Consider the following 21162-nt stretch of genomic DNA (forward strand, 5'->3'; position numbering starts at 1 on the left):
AAAAAAACTCCAAACATCCCCAAACTATTTTTATTTGAAAAATTCCACTCAATTTCAAAAATTATACGAACCCCCTTAACTATGTGGTGTAACACAAAACCCCCTAATATTTTTACATTTTTCTCACCAAATATCCTTGATGCCATTTCAGAATGTAAAATAACTGAAATACTCATTTGAAAATCAAGCCATTCAGCTATAAAAGAGACCCTCCATCGGTTAAAAAAAAAAGATCTTGATCAATTTACAATAGTTTTTCCCTCCTCTTTCTCCTCTCTTTCTCTTATCCTAAAAAATCTAACTATGTTTTATGCTAGATGGGTGTTTTGTCTCTTCTTACTCACGTACTCATCATTTGACTTGCTAGACCTAATAGTGTTAGCTTTCAAGACGTAAAGTGAGAAGAGTTCATGAGAGTGTCTCAAATTCTCAAACTTGAGGGGGGTAATCTACAATAGCTCAGATTAAAATAATTAGAAGGGTTTTCTGCGACACACTCCATATTTGAGCGGGGTTAAGTAAGAAAAGTTTAGGGGGTTCATCCAAATTTTTATAGTAAAGAGATGTTATGTACAATATACTCAAACTAGTTGTGTGGAGTTTTTTTAAGCTAACATAATTGAGAAAGATTTTATGAGACACCCTACAGTTTGGATGACGGGTGTGGTTGCTTTCTAAAATTAACCCTTGATTTTAGGTAGGGATGCTCTCAGAGGCAGTTGTAGAGGTTTTCTATAAGTACCGTAAATCAGCTGCTTCTCGCTTCCAAGCAATCCACTCAAATTCCCCTGAACTTGCCTCCTAATAATGAATACTTAAAAAACAATTTATTAATAAATCTGAAAAGCAGAACGAAAGCGGACCATCATATCCCATATATATAATAAATAAATTTTTGGAATAAATTTCAGAAAACCCATCCTATGTTTGGGTGATTAACGCAGAATAAGACCCTTAACTTTCAAATTTCAAAATACTATGGGGTATCAAAATTAAGAAGGATGTAAACTTTGGTGTACAAAAATGCACACTTAGGAAAATGTAGGGGAAAATTCTCAGTTTTTAATTACTTTTTTATTATGTAAATGAAATGGTGGTGGGCATTCTCTCGGCCTTTTAAGATTCAAATGAGTTAATTTTTATTAGTTGTCATCAAGAGGCAAGTTTAATAATCGCACATTAAAGGGATTTTTTAATATATTAAATTTCTATATTTAAATATATGATTATGATATTTTTATTAGGGTTACTTATAATCTATAATAAGGATTATAAAATATTTGATTATTAGAATTTTCTAAATTATGAATAGTTTTAATTTGATGGGAATTCTTAGGTTAATATTAAATTAGGTATTCGCGTGTAATCTTCTAATAGGATAGAGGAACATATAGATACTTATGACATGATATATATATCAGTTTTTTTGTGACTTCATGATATAACATATGTCAAATTTTTATTCATTTAAGAATTTCACCAATGTCTCTTGATATATAAAGGACGGACATGTAGGCCGCATGGCCTGTAACCAGTAGTTGCTGCGAGAAAAAATCGAATGCAATTAGACAATTTACTTCAATTAAATGTTCGTTTCGTTGAAAATGACAAAAGTTGCAATAACAATTATAAGACCTCCTTACTTGCAATGTATGATTTGCAATAAGAAAATGTATGTAAGTTAAAACTTCAAGTTATGTAATTTTAAAAATGAACCAAATATTTGGAGTCGTAATTGCGACCACTACATTGCATGCAAATGATATAGTTGCATTGCAACTAAATTTGTAGGCTAACAAAAAGCTGAATTTTGCGTTGTTTGCTTGTTTTTTTTTTTTCCGGTCCTCCGAAGCATTTTTGACACCACAAAGTTTCTTTTTTACGGGTAACGCATTATCTAGAAATATAACAAGGAAAAAAAATTCACTTGTTAGAACTTTTCCTGTTGTGCTTTCTGTTGTGCGCGGCGGAAGCTTCTCGGAACGACACGAACAATCCAAGAGATAAATCACAACTAATAAGCGAAACACAATATCACAACAAGACAACGAGTTCAACGTGGTTCGGCAAGTTGCCTACGTCCACGGGGCAATGAGGGAGGAGTTCTTACTATTAGAAATCAAGAGAATATAAATAGAGTTACAAATCTCACCGATCAAACCCTAAAACAAAACTCTAAATCTCTCACAAATCTCCCACAATTGGATGCAGCAATCCTCTCCAAAAGACTGCTCAAAATCGTCCTTGCTTAACCCTAATTAATCAGGTTTATGATTATGTATCAACTCAGAAGCGAACCGGGTCAAAAATCAAGGCCCAGCCCAAAATTAGCCTGGGTCGACCGCGCAGGTATCGCGGTCGACCGTGACGGTCGACCGAACCAAAAACTCGAGAGCGGAATCGATTACAGTCATGGCGCTGTCGACCACGGCGGTCGACCGAATCTCATCCCAAGACCAAAAATCACCTACAAGGTTCTCGCGGTCGACTGCCATGGTCGACCGCCTTCAGCTCCGAATCCCACTAGCCTTCGTGCACGTTTGCGGTCGATCGCCGCTGACTTGGGGTCGACCGCCAGTCTGCCTGGCCGATTCTCCTGAACTTCCTGCTGTTTCTCTCGCCACTTCTTCAATTCTCCACCTCGGCGATTGTTTCTACCAAAAACCGAGCCGACACCAAATCATCTAATAGTCCCTCAACAAGTTTGGGAACCAAACTAGAGATGAAACGTAATCTCCCCCCATCCGAATTAACAGGTCAAACCGGCTGCATCTGAAAGACTGCCTACATATCCTCTTGCCAAAGGAATCAAGCCGAACGTAGTTCATCCAAATGGGCTCCAAAGGTCTCAACACTGAAGAATGTTCAAAAGTTTCAAACAATAACCAAATTTCACTCCTGAAACAACTTTGATCAGCATATCTGCAAGGTTGTCATTCGTGTGGACCTTCTCCAATATGACGTCTCCATCATTCAAAACGTCACGAACAAAGTGAAATCTGACATCAATGTGCTTCATGTGCGCATGATAAACCTGGTTCTTCGCCAAATAGATAGCTGACATGCTATCACAATATACCCGAATGGTCTCCTATGCAATCCCCAAGTCCTCTAATAATCCACGCAACCACAAAGCCTCCTTCACAGCTTCAGTCACCGCCATATACTCTACCTCTGTAGTAGAGAAAGTCACTGTGGTCTGAAGTGTACATCGCCAGCATACAGGTGCACCTGCTAATGTAAAAGCATAACTTGAAGTAGACCGACACTTGTCAAGATCTCCAGCATAATCTGAATCCACATATCCAATACAATCCTATCCATTCATCTCATCCTTCTGGAATATTAAATCAACATCCACGGTGCCTCGAACATACGGTAGAATCCACTTCACGGCCTCCCAATGACCCTTCCCGGGGTCGTACATGTATCTCGATACCATGCTCACGGCCTGAGATAAATCTGGCCTCGTACACACCATTGCATACATCAAACTATCTACTGCACTAGCATATGGGACATTCGACATATAATCTCTGTCCTCAACTAAAACAGGTGACATCAACACTGAAAGCTTGAAGTGGGGAGCCAATGGTGTGCTAACTGCTTTTGCATTGCCATCAAAGCTGAATTTTCTTCAACATCATCTGCAAGTAGCTTTTCTGTGTAAGTTTCAAACTCCCTTTCACCCTGTCTCTCTCGATCTCCATACCCAATATCTTCTTTGCCTCTCTAAGATCCTTCATCTCGAACTCGGATGACAGCTCCTCTTTTAACTTTCGAATAGCCGAAGAATTCCTGAAAGCAATAAGCATATCGTCAACATATAAAAACAAATATATGTGCTCACTATCCTGTAGCTTGTGCATATAAACACATGGGTCATATGGGCTCCTCGTGTACCCATGGCCAATCATAAAGCTGTCGAATCTCTTATACCACTATCTCGTCGATTGCTTCAAACCATAAAGAGATTTCTTCACCTTACAAACCAAATCTTCCTTTCCTGCAGCTTTCAATCCCAAGTGTTGTGTCATGTAGATCTTCCCATCTAAATCACCATGTAGAAAGGCTGTCTTTATATCCATATAGACCAAATCCAAATCCAACTGTGCCACTAATGCCAATAAAATCCGTATCGACGAATGCTTCACAACGGATGAAAATACCTCATTGTAATCAATGCCCTCAAGCTGTGCATACCCCTTTGCAACCAATCTGGCTTTGAATCGAATGTCCCCAATAGAAGATCCCTCCTTCTTCGCATATACCCACTTGCAACCTACAGCTTTCTTACCCTTATGTAGATGTGCAAGTGTCCAAGTGTCATTCTTCTAAAGAGACTGCATCTCCTCCTCCATAGCTTCACTCCACCTGATCGAATCGGGACTAGACTCTGCCTCCCTGAATATGGATGAAATCATATATCAACGACCTCCACTGATAATGCATATGCGACCATGACATCATTATACCTAGCTGGCCGACGAATTACTCTCCTCGGTTTATCTGCTGCAATGGACCCATGAACATGACCTTGTTCCTAAGTCCCATAATCCATTGTATCCTCTATCTGCCTGGTTGTCATCTCATCTCCTCCCAGTGTCACCTCTATAGGAGCCTTGATGTATACAATGCTCTCTAGAGTGGGTGGAGTCATATCATCCTCCACTTGCTGTGATATCTCAACTGTCTGGTCTCCCTCCACCTACTGAGGGACTCGAGGCCTCATCATGTACGCCTCATCGAATGTGACATCTCTGCTAATAACTATCTTCTTGTCCTGTGGATCCTATAACTTAAATCCTTTGACTCCATCTCTAAATCCCACAAAGACTACTTTCCTCGCTCTCGGATTTAATTTACCATCACTGACATGGTAATAAGCTGGACACCCAAATATCCAAAGCGACTAAAAGGATCTAAACAATCCACTCTGCATCATCATACATTGCACCTTCTCCAGCAAGGTACAGTTCAATCTCTCAGCCACCCTGTTCTGTTACGGTGTCTCTCGAACTGTGAAGTGTCTTCTAATACCGTGATCCTAGCAAAACTGTAAAAACGGATCACTCTTGTACTCTCCACCGTTATTTGAACGTAGAGTCTTTACCTTTCTACCCGTCTGCAGCTCCACTTTCTTTTTCCACTCCACAAAAATATCCAGGACCTGATGTTTATGCTTCATAGGGCAGCTCCACTTTCTTTTTCCACTCCACAAAAATATCCAGGACCTGATGTTTATGCTTCATAGGGTATACCGAATTTCTTCTGGAATAGTCATCAATGAAAGTGACAAAGTAGTTGGCCCCACCAAGAGATGTGTTCTTGGAAGGGCCCTAAACATTTGTGTGAATGTAATCTAATGTACCTCGGGTGTTGTGAATAGCGATGCCAAACTTCACTCTAGTCTTCTTCCTGAGTACGTAATGCTCACACAGCTCCATCTTGTAGGTTTTAGCACCTTTCAATAGCCCCTGTTTCGCCAATGACTGTAAGGACTTATCTCCTGTGTGTCTAAGTCTCATGTACCATAAAGTGGTAGTTTCCTTCTCTGTAGTGATAGAAGCTGTCAGACCTCCTGTAACTGTCTTGCCCTTCAAGTAGTATAGGTTATTTTTCCTGACACCTCGCACACCACCATAGAACCCTTCGTGACCTTCACTGTAACCTCCTCTAAGATCACTCTATATCCAGCTGCTTCCAAAGTCCCAAGAGAAATGATGTTCTTCGTCAACTACGGCACAAACCTCACTTCCTCCAGCTCCCTAATCACTCCGTCATGCATCCTAATCTGGACTGAACCAATACCACTAATAGGACATACGTGGTCATTGCCTATAAGCACGACATCCCCTCTTTCCAGCTCCTCAAAGCTAGAGAACCAATCCCTCCTAGGGCATATGTGATATGTAGCTTCGGAATCCATCATCCACTCTGTGGAATCAGCATAGCAAACCGACGGTAGTGCAGGATACGAGTAGCCTGAAGAATCTGAATCTGAATGCTCACCAATAGCTTTTGAAACATTCACTTCTGAAGCCTGTGCAACTTTCCCTTTGTTCTTCCCGGCTTTTTTTTCACATTGGGCAGTCAATCTTCTAATGTCCTTCTTCTTTATAATACCGACATTGATTTCTACCAACACTCTTATACACACTCTTATTCTTTGTCTTTGAGCGGCTGAACTAGCGGCGGTTTGGATCACGACCTCGAACAGCTAATGCATCTCCTGATGCCTTCTCGGAGGGTTCACCATCACTCTTCCTCAACTCATAATTTACCAAGGCTGAGGTCACCTCCTTATTGCTAACTGTAGTTTTTCTATTGATCATATTTAGAACAAACGTACCATAATCATCCTCGGGCAATGAACACAAAAGTAACATCACATTGTCTTCATCCTCAACTATGATGTTCATATTGGCCATATCTGAAAGTAGCTTAGTGAAATTGTTGACATGCTCACTGATGGAAACTCCCCTCTTCATCTTGAACTGGTAAAACTTTTTTTTCAAGTGAAGCCGATTCTCAATGCTCTTCGTAAGATACTTCTCATTGAGTGTTTCCCACATCTTCTTCGTGAAGCCGATTCTCAATGCTCTTCGTAAGATACTTCTCATTGAGTGTTTCCCACATCTTCTTCGCCGACGTCTCGTTCATAACATCATAAATAAGATCCGACGTCAAGCATGACCTAATAACACCACAAGTTCTACTGTTTATCTTCCTTCAAACCTTATCCTCCATATCTGCGGGTTTTTCTTTTGACTCAAGAGTCTCCTCCAAATTCTAAGCATCCAAGGCGTCCATCACCTCACACCTCCACAATCCAAAATTGATCTTGCCGTCGAACTTCGGAACATCAATCTTCGTGTTATTGATGCTCAGACTCTATATCACCTTCGTAAGAGATGAACCTGATGCACTTGCATCTCCTATGTTGTCGATCTAACTTTTCAGATAGGAATCTTCACCGAATCCTTTGAACGAGTCTGAAGCTTTGATACCAATTGTTGTGCGCGGCGGAAGCTTCTCGGAACGACACGAATAATCCAAGAGATAAATCATAACTAATAAGCCAAACACAATACCACAGTAAGACAACGAGTTTAACGTGGTTCGGCAAGTTGCCTACGTCCACGGGGCAAAGAGGGGGGGGGGAGTTCTTACTATTAGAAATCAAGAGAATACAAATAGATCGAGTTACAAATCTCACCGATCAAACCCTAAAAAAAACTCTAGATCTCTCACAAATCTCCCACAATTGGATGCAGTAATCCTCTCCAAAAGACTGCTCAAAATCGTCCTTGTTTAACCCTAATTAATTAGGTTTATGGTTATATATCAACTTAGAAGCGAACCGGGTCAAAAACCAAGGCCCAGCCCAAAATCAGTCTGCGATCGACCGCGGCGGTCGACCGCGCAGGTATCACGGTCGATCGTGTCGGTCGACCGAACAAAAAACCTGAAAGCAGAATCGATTACAGTCATGACGCGGTCGACCGCGGCGGTCGACCGAATCTCATCCCGAGACCAAAAATCACCTACATGGTTGGTCCTTGCGGTCGACCGCCTTCAGCTCCGAATCCCACTGGCCTTCGTGCACGTTCACGGTCGACCGTCGCTGACTTGCGGTCGACCGCCAGTCTGCCTGGCCGATTCTCCTGAACTTCCTGCTGCTTCTCTCGCCACTTCTTCACTTTCCCAATAAAACAACTATGGCTGCGTGCGCAGCTTCATATAGGCCAACCTGGTGAGTTCCCTAGTTAGACATAGCCCAACATGCTCTGCACAACTATTATTTGTTTAATTTCACTATTCATTCATTGCATATTACAGAGTAATCTAATATTATCAGTCGATATCTTTACAACATTAACAACGAATATAATTACAATTTTAAACTATATATGAACTCAGATCCCTTCACTTGGGAATCACTGTAGAACTATATATGAACCCAAATCCCTTCACTTGGAATCCCAGCATTCACGACGAAAACCATGTAGTACCCCGACGGCGCCACGAACCCATTGGCTGGTGCAGTCACTTCAATTTCATACTCAACAGTTCCCTCAGTCGTCGAGACCTTCGATATCTCCAGAAGCAGCAATCTCTGATTCATAGAGAACGAGTGTGTCGAAAACGCCGGCGCTATCATCGTCACCCAAACTCCTCTTCGACTCATAATCTCCAGGGCAAACTGCAACGTAAACTTGGTCCCGTGACTCAATTCCGATGGCGATGACAAAATTTTAGGTCGAAATTTCGAATACTCTGAATTCATGTAGTCCGGCAAGAACGCTTCCAAGCTGAGCTCCGTCGGGTACTCGACCCCCGAGAATTCGTAGCCAACGTGAGGATTGCTGCCACCGACAAGGATTCTACCGTCACGAAGCAAAACAGCAGATGAATGGTAGAGCCTTGGGGTTTTCGATGGCTGCAAGATTTGAAATCGGGGGCCGACGTTGGCTTTTGGTGTGTATATTACAGGACTAAGGACTGGATTCTGCCCGTTTTCCCAACCAGCGGTCCCCGCACCAGCACCGTTGATGATGAGAACCTGCCCTGTTGGGAGAAGAACCATGTCGCCCATTACTCTAGCCATCGGCATCGTCTCCATCGACCACGATGGTGATTCGTCGGTGATTTTTATACGACCACATGTTTTTAACGCTTCGAGGTAGGTTTTATTTACTTGCGCGCTGTGGTACGATCCTTTCGGTGCTCCACCGCAGATCATGACTTCTGCTTCCAACCCTGAAGGGTCTAATGGAAGAAGGACCGACGATCCGGAGCTTGGATAGTTCCGAGGATCACCATCAGGCATCACCGGATAGTTCCTCAGCACGAGATTCCTAGTGTAGTCGAAGAGAATTGCACGGTTGTTGGCAAAAATGAAGAGATTTCCGTCGACATTGAGATGAACGAACGGGTAGATATTGTTCTCCTCCCGATCCAGTGTTTGTCGGAGAAGGGGAAGGTCAAACGGACCGGAGCTCAACCCGTCCGACTTTGGATAGAACTCGTAGTTGAACTGCCTTCGCCCACCTATGATGATGGCTCGGCCATCGGGAAGTATTTGGTTCGTAGCATACCACCGACGGACGGCGAGGCTGGGGTTGATCTCGTCCCAATCACATTTTCCGTCTTCCTCATCGCATGGTCTGAGCACACGCACGGCACGGTCACCGTCATTGTATCCGCCGGTTTGGATTAGGAACCCGTCTGTGTTGACGGTGCCTGACGAGCACCAAGTGTCGGTGAGGATCGTTAGAGGTCGGTAGGTGTTCGTACCAACATTGTATTCGATTGAGTGAGCCGTGCAGTCGACCTTTAGGGCTTGATCGTTTGGGTCGTGGCGGCAGTTGCCTTTAGGGAGAGAGAGGTTTGATCGGCCGAAATCGGTTCGGTCGAAGATCACGACTCGGTCGTTGTGGCAGAGTGGAAGAAGAAGAAGGATAGGATGACGAACGAGAGCGATGGCATCGTGTTCATTTACTGTGAAGAGCAAGTTTGCTAGCTGCACGAAGTTAGCAATAGTGCTGCATTTATATATACTGTAGTTTCTGCAAAGGGCGGGCAAAACGCAAGGAGTTTGGTACTTTTGTAGGAAGGCCACCGTTGATTAGTTTGCGGGGTTTTCGACGTCTCTTCTGAGTTTTAGCCTCTATTAACAAACTAGTTTCGTCACTCAAACCGTAATATCAGATATCAGATATTGATACCGAAGTCTTTGCTGTTGGGTACACGGAAGCTCGATCGATCGCCTCTGATGTTCAATGATCCGTACGTCGCGAATGTGACAAGGACTGTGTACCTAGCTCGAAATTACGTAGGCTTACACTTTGCAAAGTAAGCCCTGTTTAACAATGATTTAAGTAATAACATATTTTAAAAAAATTAATATATATTAATATATATATATACTAACACACCAACCACTGGTTTGTATGAATCCGACAAGTGACAGCGCGCTGTTTTTTTCCTTTATCCTTTTTAACATTAATATTCAACTTTTCAACTATTAAACATATTTTTTCAGCCTGGGTACATCATGTATCATTATCCCTACAACAATCCTACAAAAATTAACTCACATAACTTTGTATATTTATGTTTTTCGTGGTTCGGTAAGGTGGGGGAGCTTTCAAAGGTTCCCTATAGCTTTATATCAGACCACCCAGGATAGTGATCATGCGAGTTGTACATGAAGGTTATTTTCTTTCTCTTATTGTATACATTGCTAAATTGAGAAATTCCCCTAAACCAAGAGTAGTTGAAAAGCTATGTTGTTTTTCTCTATTGCTGGAAAGATTCCTCAGCTGGAAGAAAATGGTAGTTGACGTTTCTTTGTACATCTTACTTTAAGAAAGAAAATTTCCATTTATTGCCAGAATAGGCAGCCATCTTTATTTTGATGTCTACTCTCATCGGTTAACACCTAAGTGGTGATTAAAGGATCAGAAGGTAAAAAAGTTTGGCAAGCTAGTCTCATCTCTCTCCTCGATCTCCTTTCTTTAATTTTGCCAAGTAAATTTTACTTTAGCATTTCACCAATATTCGGTTGATAGATATGAAGTTTGCCTATTTGTTCTTCGGAATAGAATTGAATAAGGATATGCTGTCTGAAAAAAGTTTGCTTCTAATATGATAAACTGATTGCTACAACAATCATGAACATGGAGCTGGGCTAATTCAGTACCTTCAATTTTGGGGTCTTGAAGAACATAATGAAACTAAGCCAAAACACTACATGATGCATGCATGGTTCTCTAACATGAAGGTCCTGGAGGAGGTGGATGTCCTTGGAAAAATGCATTGAGCTTCATATCTAAATTATCAAATTTCTTGATTAAATCCTCCTGATTACTAATGATGTAAGTGTTCTGAGCATAAAGGGCTCGCTGACCAGTCTCTAACTCAAGGATGCATGCAGACAATATGTTATATTACACATCCGAGAAGCAGGAAGGTTCTGATTACATTTGAGGTGGTTGTTGGCTAGAGGAAGGTTCTGATTGCATTTGAGGTGGTTGTTGGCTAGAGGAAGGGCCTGCATGACTTGAAAATCATGGAATATTTTGGAATTTGTTCTTGAGGAGGGTGATGCTCATCTTGAGGATTTTAACCATGAAGTTCAAAATTAGTTAACATCATCCTAGTTAGGGCATTAGAGTCAAAGAACTCAATTGAACGAACTACAGAATTTTCTGACTCAATATCTGTTAGCCCTTATGTTTTGCTGATGATTTACAACCACCATTATCGGTACTAATTGCTTGTTGAGTGATATTATAGTTCATATATATATATCAAGCTTGTTAGTACCACTTACGGAGGATTGGATGGAATATGAGCTATAACGAAGATATCTAAAGGAGGAGGAGACAATGTGATGAAGCATGTGTTAATCAAGAACAACATATACAAGTGAAAGCTTCATCAACTTTAAGCAATATCAAGACTCAAAGACATGTAATTCTATGTGAGGATATTTGCTAGTTTTTTTCTTTTCTCTCTAGTGCTAGAATATAGGTAAGTAGTTGTAGATTTCATTTGAAACTATTAGGATATCACACACACGTTTTCATACTTATACTTTTGAGCGTTTTTGTCAAAATATTGTTTTTCACAAGTATAAGGACCTATTCGCAAAATTTCTTTTCTAAACAGTTTGTTTTTAGTATTAAAAATATTTTACAAAGTTTCACAATGTTTAGAAATCAATTGAGTATTTTTACAGATTTTTTAAAAAAATCAAAAACTGTTTTAACAACTGTTTTGTCAAGTATCAGTTTGCGGTCGACCGTCACGGTCGACCGCCTTGAGTCCAGAGACTTAGAATATTTTTCTGAGGCTCACAGTCGACCATGACGATCGACTGGATGTAGTCCAGAGACTCAGTATGCTCTTCAGAGGCTCGCGGTCGATCGTGACGGTCGACCGGATGAAGTCCAGAGAGTTTCGCGGTCGACCGCCACGGTCAAGTTTCTGTAGTTTCGTACAGTCGACCGTGAAATTCCCATAGTCGACCACCGTTCACCCCAACGGACATTTTCGGTAGAGTTTCAGAAAATCATTTTTACGGGATTTTGGGGGATTTGGGTATGGGTTTTTGCAGCTGTTCTTTTTCCTATATAAACCATTCTACCCCTCTTCTCTTAAGTGCTCTTGTCTATTGAAAAAATCTCGTTGTCTTGTTTTACTGTTTTCAAAAGAGCCTTAAACTTTCAATCCTATTTTTCTCTGTTTTTAAGTTCACATCCCAAGCTTCAAGTATGATCTCTCTCCTTGCCATAGGGTTACTGTAAAGAGAGAGATTTTACATCATTTACTACTGTTGTGAGCATGATCTTGTGGAGATTAACTGTGTGGTAGTGAGATCTTGTGGAGATTAACTGTGTGGTAGTGAGATCTTGTGGAGATCGTTGTGTAGAAGAAGTTCCGATTTCCAAACCGAGTTGTGTAGTGGATTCTCCTCGAGAGTGGGGAGCGGGGACGTAGGTCAGCGGACCGAACCTCGTTAACACATCGTGCGTCGCTTGGATAACGATTTCTAACCTTATCTCATTTACTTTGGTTATTCATTTTGTGGTGTATTGTTTGTCTCATTTTTATTGCACAATTATTGCCTTAAGACCCTAATCACCCCTCCTCTAGGGTCCAACAATATCGACATGAAATTTATCAAAGACCTTTATTAAAAATGCACCATAAGGAAGAAATCCTTTTGGTATAGTCAAAAGATTGTCATAATAAACTTCAGCCTAATTACCTTGGATATTTCCCATTATAGCATATAAGACTTTTGCTAAATCTAGGAAAATAAAATGAAAACTCCCAGTTTTTAGAAACATATTATAGGCTAAGATTCGAGCAATGAAACGAGGAATTGGACGAAGTTTATTTGATTTATTTAAAGGTTTGTCATAACCCGGAAGAAAAATATGATTAGATAGCAAATTTTCATCATTCATTTTGATTGATCTAAGAGATACACCTTTGAAGGGAATGTTAAAAAATTTTCCAATTGACTAAGAAGTCAATTCAATTTCTTTCCCTTTCACAAGTGTAGTTAATTTTTTAGTTCAGCTAATAGTTCCTACACGAGTGATATTTGTGAAGAACAGTTGAACTAAAAAAGGATAAGTGGGTTTTTAATTTTCGGATGAAAATAACTCGAGCAATCCCACATTTTCAAAGTATGAACCAAAGTTCTAAGGGATGAAATCATCAAATTTCACAAAACGTCCTAGAAGAACTTCAAATTTAGATATATTGTTAAAGTCTTCAAGTAAATCAGGACTTTTTAAATAGATAATGATTTCATCATTAACACTTGTATGAACTTACTTAGCCTTCTTTGCTCTAGAGATGATAATTCAAAAACAAGAACTTGGAAAAATCAAGTTGAAGAACTTACCAAGGTGATGAGAACCCTAGAAATAGACGTAGTAGTCGACCAATACTGGTTGTAGTCGACTACAAGAACTGAAAAACTCAAGAAAAACAAGGAACTTGAGGAAATTTTTTGGAGAAAATGAAAGATTGATATGATGCCTTAACCTGGATTCGGTGGGTTCTGAAGTGGGGAAGAAGAGGGATCGGTTTTGGTAAGTGAGAGAGTGGGTAGTTTAGGATTTAGGGTAGTTTTTGTAACTTAAAAACATATAGTCAAAGATTAGATCAAAAAATCAAATGTATGGTTTAGATTTGATCTAAATAGAATTTGATATAGGGTTAGGATTGATCAGGTTAAAAAAGAGTGGTTGAGATGAAGTTCACTTAAGTAGAATGAGTATTGGGTTTTGGATTTGATAGATAAAAAATCCAAAATGCTGAAAAACTGTAAATGTGAAAAATCTGTGTATGTAGTCGACTACTAAGAAAAATAGTCGACTACACTATAATCAACAGAATTCCAGATTTCAAATTTAACTCAGAATAGTCGACTACAGGTCAAATTAGTCGACTACACTGTAATCGACAGAATTCTGGATTTCAGATTTAACTCAGAATAGTCGATTACAGGTCAAATTAGTCGACTACACTGTAATCAACAAAATATCTTATATGCAATGCTTGTGCATGTAGTCGACTACTAACTTGATTAGTCAACTATTAAGGCTGAATTTGCATATGTATTGATTTTAAAACTTAGTTTAAATCTTCCAAAGAACATATACCTAATTCTCTTCTTAATTTAACAATATTTCTTCTTTTAAAGGTTTTGATAATATATCAGCAATTTGTTTATCGGTTGAAATAAAATCTAAAGAAATAACACCTTTTAGTACTTTATCACGTAAAAAATAATATCTTATGTCAGTATGTTTTGTACATGAATGTTGAATAGTATTTTTAGATAAATTAATGGCACTAGTATTGTCACACATTATTGATGATGTGGGACAAACTATACCATAATCAGATAAAGTTTGTTTTATCCATAAAACTTGAGCACATGTAAGACTAGCAGTAATATATTCTGCTTCAGTAGTTGATAATGATACTGAATTTTACTTTTACTAAACTAAGATGTCAAAGGAAATGACATGTACCACTTGCACTTTTTCTATCGGATTTACATCCGGCAAAATCAACATCACTATATGATAATAAGTCAAATGTGCTATTCTTAGGATAAAATAAACCACAATCTGTAATATTTTTAAGATATCTAAAAATTCTTTTCACTACTTTAAGATGAGATTCTTTAGGATTAGATTGAAATCTAGCACATAAACATATACTAAACATAATATCAGGTCTACTTGCTTTAATGTAAAGAAGTGATCCAATCATACCTCGGTATAACTTTTGATCAACATTCTTATCATTTTTATCTTTATCAAGTAATTTAGTTGTACTCATTGGTGTTGGTTTTCTTGTTGTATTTTTCATTCCAAAGCGTTTGAGTAATTCTTTAGCATACTTGCTTTGGTTGATGAAAATTCCTTCCTTTAATTATTTGATTTGTAGTCTAAGGAAGAAATTTAGTTCACCCATGTGACTCATTTCAAATTCATCCTGCGTAGCCTTAGCAAACTCTTGACAAAGATCATTGTTAGTAGAACCAAATATTATATCATCTACATATATTTAAATTAATAGTATATCTTTATTTATTTTTTTTATATAAAGTGTAGAATCAACTTTTATAATTTCAAAACAAGAAGTTAAAAGAAAATTCTTTAATCTATCATACCAAGCACGGGGTGATTGTTTTAGACCATATAATGCTTTCTTATGTTTGAAAAACTTTCATTTTCAAAACCTAGAGGTTGTTCTACAAAAACTTTTTCTTTAATAAAACAATTTAAAAATATACTTTTAACATCTATTTGATATAATTTAAAATTTATAAAATATGCAAATGCAAGTAAAATTCTTATAGATTCTAAACGAGCAACTGGTGCATAGGTTTCGTCATAATCAATACCTTCTTCTTGATTATATCCTTGTACAACTAATCTGGCTTTGTTTCTAACAACTTGTCCAGATTCATCTAATTTATTTCTAAATATCCATTTGGTTCTAATAATAGACTTATCTTGTGGGCTAGGTACAAGATCCCAATATTATTTCTTATAAATTAGTTTAGTTCATCTTGCATAGCAATTATCCAAAAATTATCAAGTAAAACTTTTTTTATATTTTTAGGTTCAATAATAGAAATAAAAACAACATGAGCAATCAAATTAAAATGAGATCTAGTAGTAAATTTATCAGAAATATTACCAATAACCAAATCATGTGGATGATTTCTAACTTCTACAAAATCCTTTGGTAAATCATTTTGTAAATTATCATCTTTTGAAATATCTAGCATTGGAGTATCATGAATAGAATCAACTAAATCTTCATCATTATTTAAAAAAATAGGTGTTTTTGTAAAACTTTCATCAAAAGAAACATACATAGATTCTTCAATGACTATTTTTCTTTTGTTATATATTCTATAAGCTTTACTATGATTAGAATATCCAACAAAAATTCATTCGTCGGATTTAGAATCAAATTTGTCCAAGTTATCTTTTGTGTTTAAAATAAAGCATTTACAATCAAAAACTTTAAAATAAGAAACTTTAGGAATTTTATCATAAAACAACTCATAAGGTATTTTCTTTAAAATAAGTCTTAATAATATTCTGTTTAGAACATAACATGTTGTAGAGACAAGCTTCCACCCAAAAGTACTTTGGTAGGTTACTATCACACAACATGGTTCTACCACATTCTTGTAAAGTTCTATTCTTCTTTTCTACAACTCTATTTTGTGGAGCCGCTCGAGGAAAATAAAAAGTATAAGAAATACCATTTTTCTCACAAAAATTTGCAAAATGTTCATTCTCAAATTCTCCTCCATGATAACTACTTATAGTAATAATAGAAAGAGACTTTTGTTTTTGAATCCTTTTGCAAAAAATAGAAAATTCATTAAAAGCATCATTTTTATATTTAAAAAATATTACCCATGTAAATCTTGAAAAATCATCAACAAGTACAAATGCATATCTGCTTCCATTTAATGATGCTACTCTAGAAGGACCAAAAAGATCAATATGAATCAATTCTAGTGATTTACTTGTAGAAATTGTTGGACCCTAGAGGGGGGGTGATTAGGGTCTTGTGCTAATCTAATACCAAATAATAGCAATTAAAATTATGTTGATCAATATGTTCTTGCAAGAGATAGATATGGACAATAAGAACAATAAGAATACGCACAAATAAAATATGAGACAAGCAAAACACAAACACACGATATGTTTACGAGGTTCGGTCCCCACGACCTACGTCCTCGCTCCTCACCTCGAGGAGTTATCCACTATCACAATCCGGTTTGGAAGCCAGAACTTCTGCACACTCGGTTTACAAGTTCACCGAAAACTCTCACACTACACAATCACTCAACAATCACACTTTACACACTAAGTGTAGGAATCTAGCCCGTGTCCTCCTCCTCAAGTGCTCGATTACAACCTCTCCCTAGGTTCGTCAATCGACGCCACTCCTATTGGATTTGACCCCGTCTCTCTCTCCTCACACTTCTCTCGGTGTACAAGTGTATTACAAGTGATTCTCACAAACAAAAGTTAAATACAATGATTTGTTCTCAATTAACAAGTGAGAACATAATAAAGCTCACACTCACTAAATCACACATCACAACCCACAATATGTAATATGGAAATATCAAGCTCAATAAGTGTGTGTGATAATAGTGAATCAAACTCAATAAATAACTTAATGAATATAGCTAATCAATTGAAAGTGAGATAATAAGCTATATGGAAAGAGTTTAGAAAAACTTCTCAATAAACAAGAGGAGCTGAAGAATATGATCCCAATGGAATATGAGAGCCTCTTCTTGTTGTAGAAAACTTTCTCTTGAAAACAGATTAACGAAACACTTCTTAAACAGCTCTTAAACGTGATTAATATCTTGCTAAACAGTAAACTTGGATTTCTTGATTGATGGAGAAGAAGAGCAGCAATAGGGTATATATAGCACCCAATACAACAGCTAGAAATAGGTGAAAGACCAAAAAGCCCATTTGAAAAACTAGCCGTTAGGCTCAGTTTGTCAACTCGTCGGTCGACCGGTACGGTCGACCGATTAGTTCAAAAACCTGGGAAAACAATGTTTTAAAGCTGGCGGTCGACCGACGTAAATTTCGGTCGACCGGAAAGAAATTTCGGTCGACCGACGGAAATTCCGGTCGACCGGAAAAACACAAGAAAATTTCTCAGAAACCAGACAACCGTCGGTCGACCGTATCGGTCGACCGAAAACTGATATAGGTAAAATGACAGGTTTTGGGCAGTTTTGAAAATTCGTTAAAAATATCAATTCATATCCAAAAATAGTGAAACTTTGGGGAAAGTTTATAAATGATGAAATGAACATGTTTGAAAAGGAATTTTTGGAAAAACAAATTTCATTTGTGAAAACTACCTGTTTTTGAAAAATGCTTAGAAAACCTGTATTTTTATGAAAGTGAAAGATGATATAGGACTTGTAAATATTCATATATATATATTGTGCATATATTATATGTATATAATAAAGTATGAGAGAGATGTAAACAAGAGATAAAGATATTTTATCAACGTTTAATGAAAAATCATCTATATGATAGAAAACGTCAAAAATCATGTTAAGTGTATATATATTGAGCTTATAAAGAAAAGGCTCCCCCTGTCAAATAGACTGAATGACATCAATAGAGCATATATACAGGAGCTAAACCGACAACTATCCATCAAACTTATGCATAATAAAAAATATGCAAGAAACAAAACATGGTTATTGTCTTAACCATGCATTGATCATGAAATGATAAACTAGCATAAGCAATTTACAAATCATCATTTAGGCATCATAGATGTGCATGAAAATACAAAACTTAAACATCATATAGGCAACTTATGATAAGCAACTATTTGCTACACACCAAAAACATGAGAGTTATTCTATATAGGCATTGATTCATAAAAGAAATAACCTGAACATAATAAGCCACAAAGAACATCATATAGGCATTAGAAGCAACATATTTTTGCATAAATATAGGTTTGTTCACGAGATAGCAAGTCATACATAAAACGTCACACAAAACCATACATAGTTGTTCCACAAAGCATCATAGAGTTATTACACTCAAATAAAAACAGAGTTATCAAGTTTTTACAACCCAGAAGAAAGCATAAAAACATCACAGGAAGAGACTCAATCAGTCATCACCTCCTCCAACATCATCACTATCACCATCTCCACCATCATCACCACCACCATCACCATCACCATCTGAGCCATCAGCAGAATCCTCACCAGAATCAGACTCAGAATTAGAAGGGATCCCGAGAGACTGACGCTGGTATGAAAGAATAGTCCTAACATCCTTCTGAATAGATGTGACACGAGTCTCAAGGCGATCAAGACGGTCACAAATCTCAGAAGTGGAAGAAGTGGAAGAGGTCGAGGCTCTAGAACGGGAGTGAGAAGATGGTGTGGAGTCAAGAGATATTTGCATTCTGGAAAGGGAAACTTTATCAAAGAAATCTCTTGTGGATTCAACCTTAGGTTCATTAGTGAGGTCAACATTGAAATGTTGAAAGATGAGAGTGAAGAAGGAACCAAACGGTAGAAACTTGGTATGTTTAGATGCCATGTTATTGATAAAGATAGTAGCCCAATCAACTTTGATTTTAGCAAAGATGGCATAAACAGCATTAATCTTGTCAGAGGCGAAGTGATCAAAACTCCCAGTCTTGGGAATCAAATTATGAGCAATAATTCTAGCAATTAGTTTGGCAATGGGATTAAGGGAATTATTGTTCATAGGATATGAGCATCCAGGTGAAAACATTTGATGATTGACTGAAGGATCACTAAGCTCAATAGACCTAAGTTCAACGTCACTTGTTGGGATTTGAAGAATCCCCGCAAGTTCGTTGGCAGTAAAAGCTATTGCCACATTTTTAACAGAAGAGGAAATGGTCAAGCTGCCATCAGCAGAGGATGATGTGGACATGTTAGCATAAAACAGATAAACAAGAAATGGATAATAAGGAACTTTATGACTTTCATCAAGCAATTTATCCAACCCAACATTATGAAGAATAGACTGAGTGTTATAGATGACCAGTTCAGGATACTTGATATACCTAGTTGGGAGAATCTTCAGTTTACACAGTTCCCTATATTTCCTAACAAGAGGTTTAAACAACAGATAATCCTCATAATGTGAGGCTTTTACAGAGGAGGAACTAGATTCGGGTTTAGACCTCTTTTTGGGTGGCTTGGGAGGCATGATAAGTTAGGGGTTTGAAAAGATTAGTGACTTTCATCAAGCAATTTATCCAACCCAACATTATGAAGAATAGACTGAGTGTTGTATATGACTAGTTCAGGATACTTGATATACCTAGTTGGGAGAATCTTCAGTTTACACAGTTCCCTATATTTCCTAACAAGAGGTTTAAACAACAGATAATCCTCATAATGTGAGGCTTTTACAGAAGAGGAACTAGATTCGGGTTTAGACCTCTTTTTAGAGGGCTTGGGAGGCATGATGAGTTAGGGTTTTAAAAAGATTAGAGAAATTTTTCAATATCCTGTAAACAAAAACCAATATAGAGCAAATTAACAAATAGCCCTAGAACAAAAACATTACCTAGCAAAAACTGTCAGAAAATGATGAAGAAATAAAATTCCGGTCGATGAAGCCAGGCGACCGTGAAGAGTTTTCGCAAATTTGGGAAAAATGACGAAATGAGGAGAAGGAGAAGGGTCGGGTCAAGGAGATGAAGAGGGAACGGTTGGGATTGATCCACGAAGGGATGGGCGGTGATGAGCAGTTCGGGTCTAAAACAGAGACCAAATAAAAACCGAAACCCAGTAAAAAGAAAACCTCGCTGCTGTAGGAATATAATTTCGGTCGACCGACGCGGTCGACCGGAATGCTTACAGATAATCGTCGGTCGACCGGGTCGGTCGACCGCGAGAGAATGTGCAGCAAAGGAGATTTTGGAAATATGTTTTGAGAGTTTTTACAATATAGACCTTTTAGAAATATGTTTTATAAAATATTAAAGGTTTTATAAGGTATATATAAGTGTTTTTAATTATAAAAACATACAAATAATTTATTTTTAACATTAGGAATATAATTTTTCATTCAAAGCCAAAAAAAAATTATTCAAAACAAAAACAAAACAAATCATTAAAAAATACTATATAAGTCTCTTTGGTACCCAAATCATTTTGGTATCACTAGAACTTGGGACATGAGCCCTATCATTTAAATCCAAGGTCCTAGGGTTATGAACCCGTTTGGGCGTATTTTGTGCACCAATACGATTAATGTAGAGGTTTGAATGGTTTGCGTTGACCAAAATAGAATGTACGTGGTTCATTTGCAAAAATAGATTTTCCTTTGTAATTATTTTGCAAACGAGAATTTCTTTTCAAATCGAAACAAAACATGGCCAAATGACCAAAACGACCACAATAATCACATTTATACACATGAGCATGTTTATGATTTACACTATGTGTGTGTACATGTGTATGTGATGATGAAGCTTGATGGGATGCACACTCATGTATAGGCTTGTCAATTTTTGGTGCATTATGACAAAATTGAG

The 21162-nt window shown here is 37.9% G+C and overlaps 1 protein-coding gene across 1 annotated transcript; it reads right to left on the reverse strand.

The window, feature by feature from the left end:
• Positions 1-7820: 7820 nt before the first annotated feature.
• Positions 7821-19547, reverse strand: LOC109827817 (aldehyde oxidase GLOX-like). Its single transcript, XM_020394834.1, has 2 exons — positions 18912-19547; positions 7821-9526 (listed from the first exon to the last, which is right to left on the reverse strand). The coding sequence occupies exons 1-2, from the start codon at positions 19545-19547 to the stop codon at positions 7952-7954; spliced, it is 2211 nt and encodes a 736-aa protein (XP_020250423.1). The 3' UTR covers positions 7821-7951.
• Positions 19548-21162: the final 1615 nt, after the last annotated feature.

The sequence above is a fragment of the Asparagus officinalis genome, unplaced genomic scaffold (assembly GCF_001876935.1).
Source record: "Asparagus officinalis unplaced genomic scaffold, Aspof.V1 AsparagusV1_Un461, whole genome shotgun sequence".
NCBI classification, from domain to species: Eukaryota; Viridiplantae; Streptophyta; class Magnoliopsida; order Asparagales; family Asparagaceae; genus Asparagus; species Asparagus officinalis.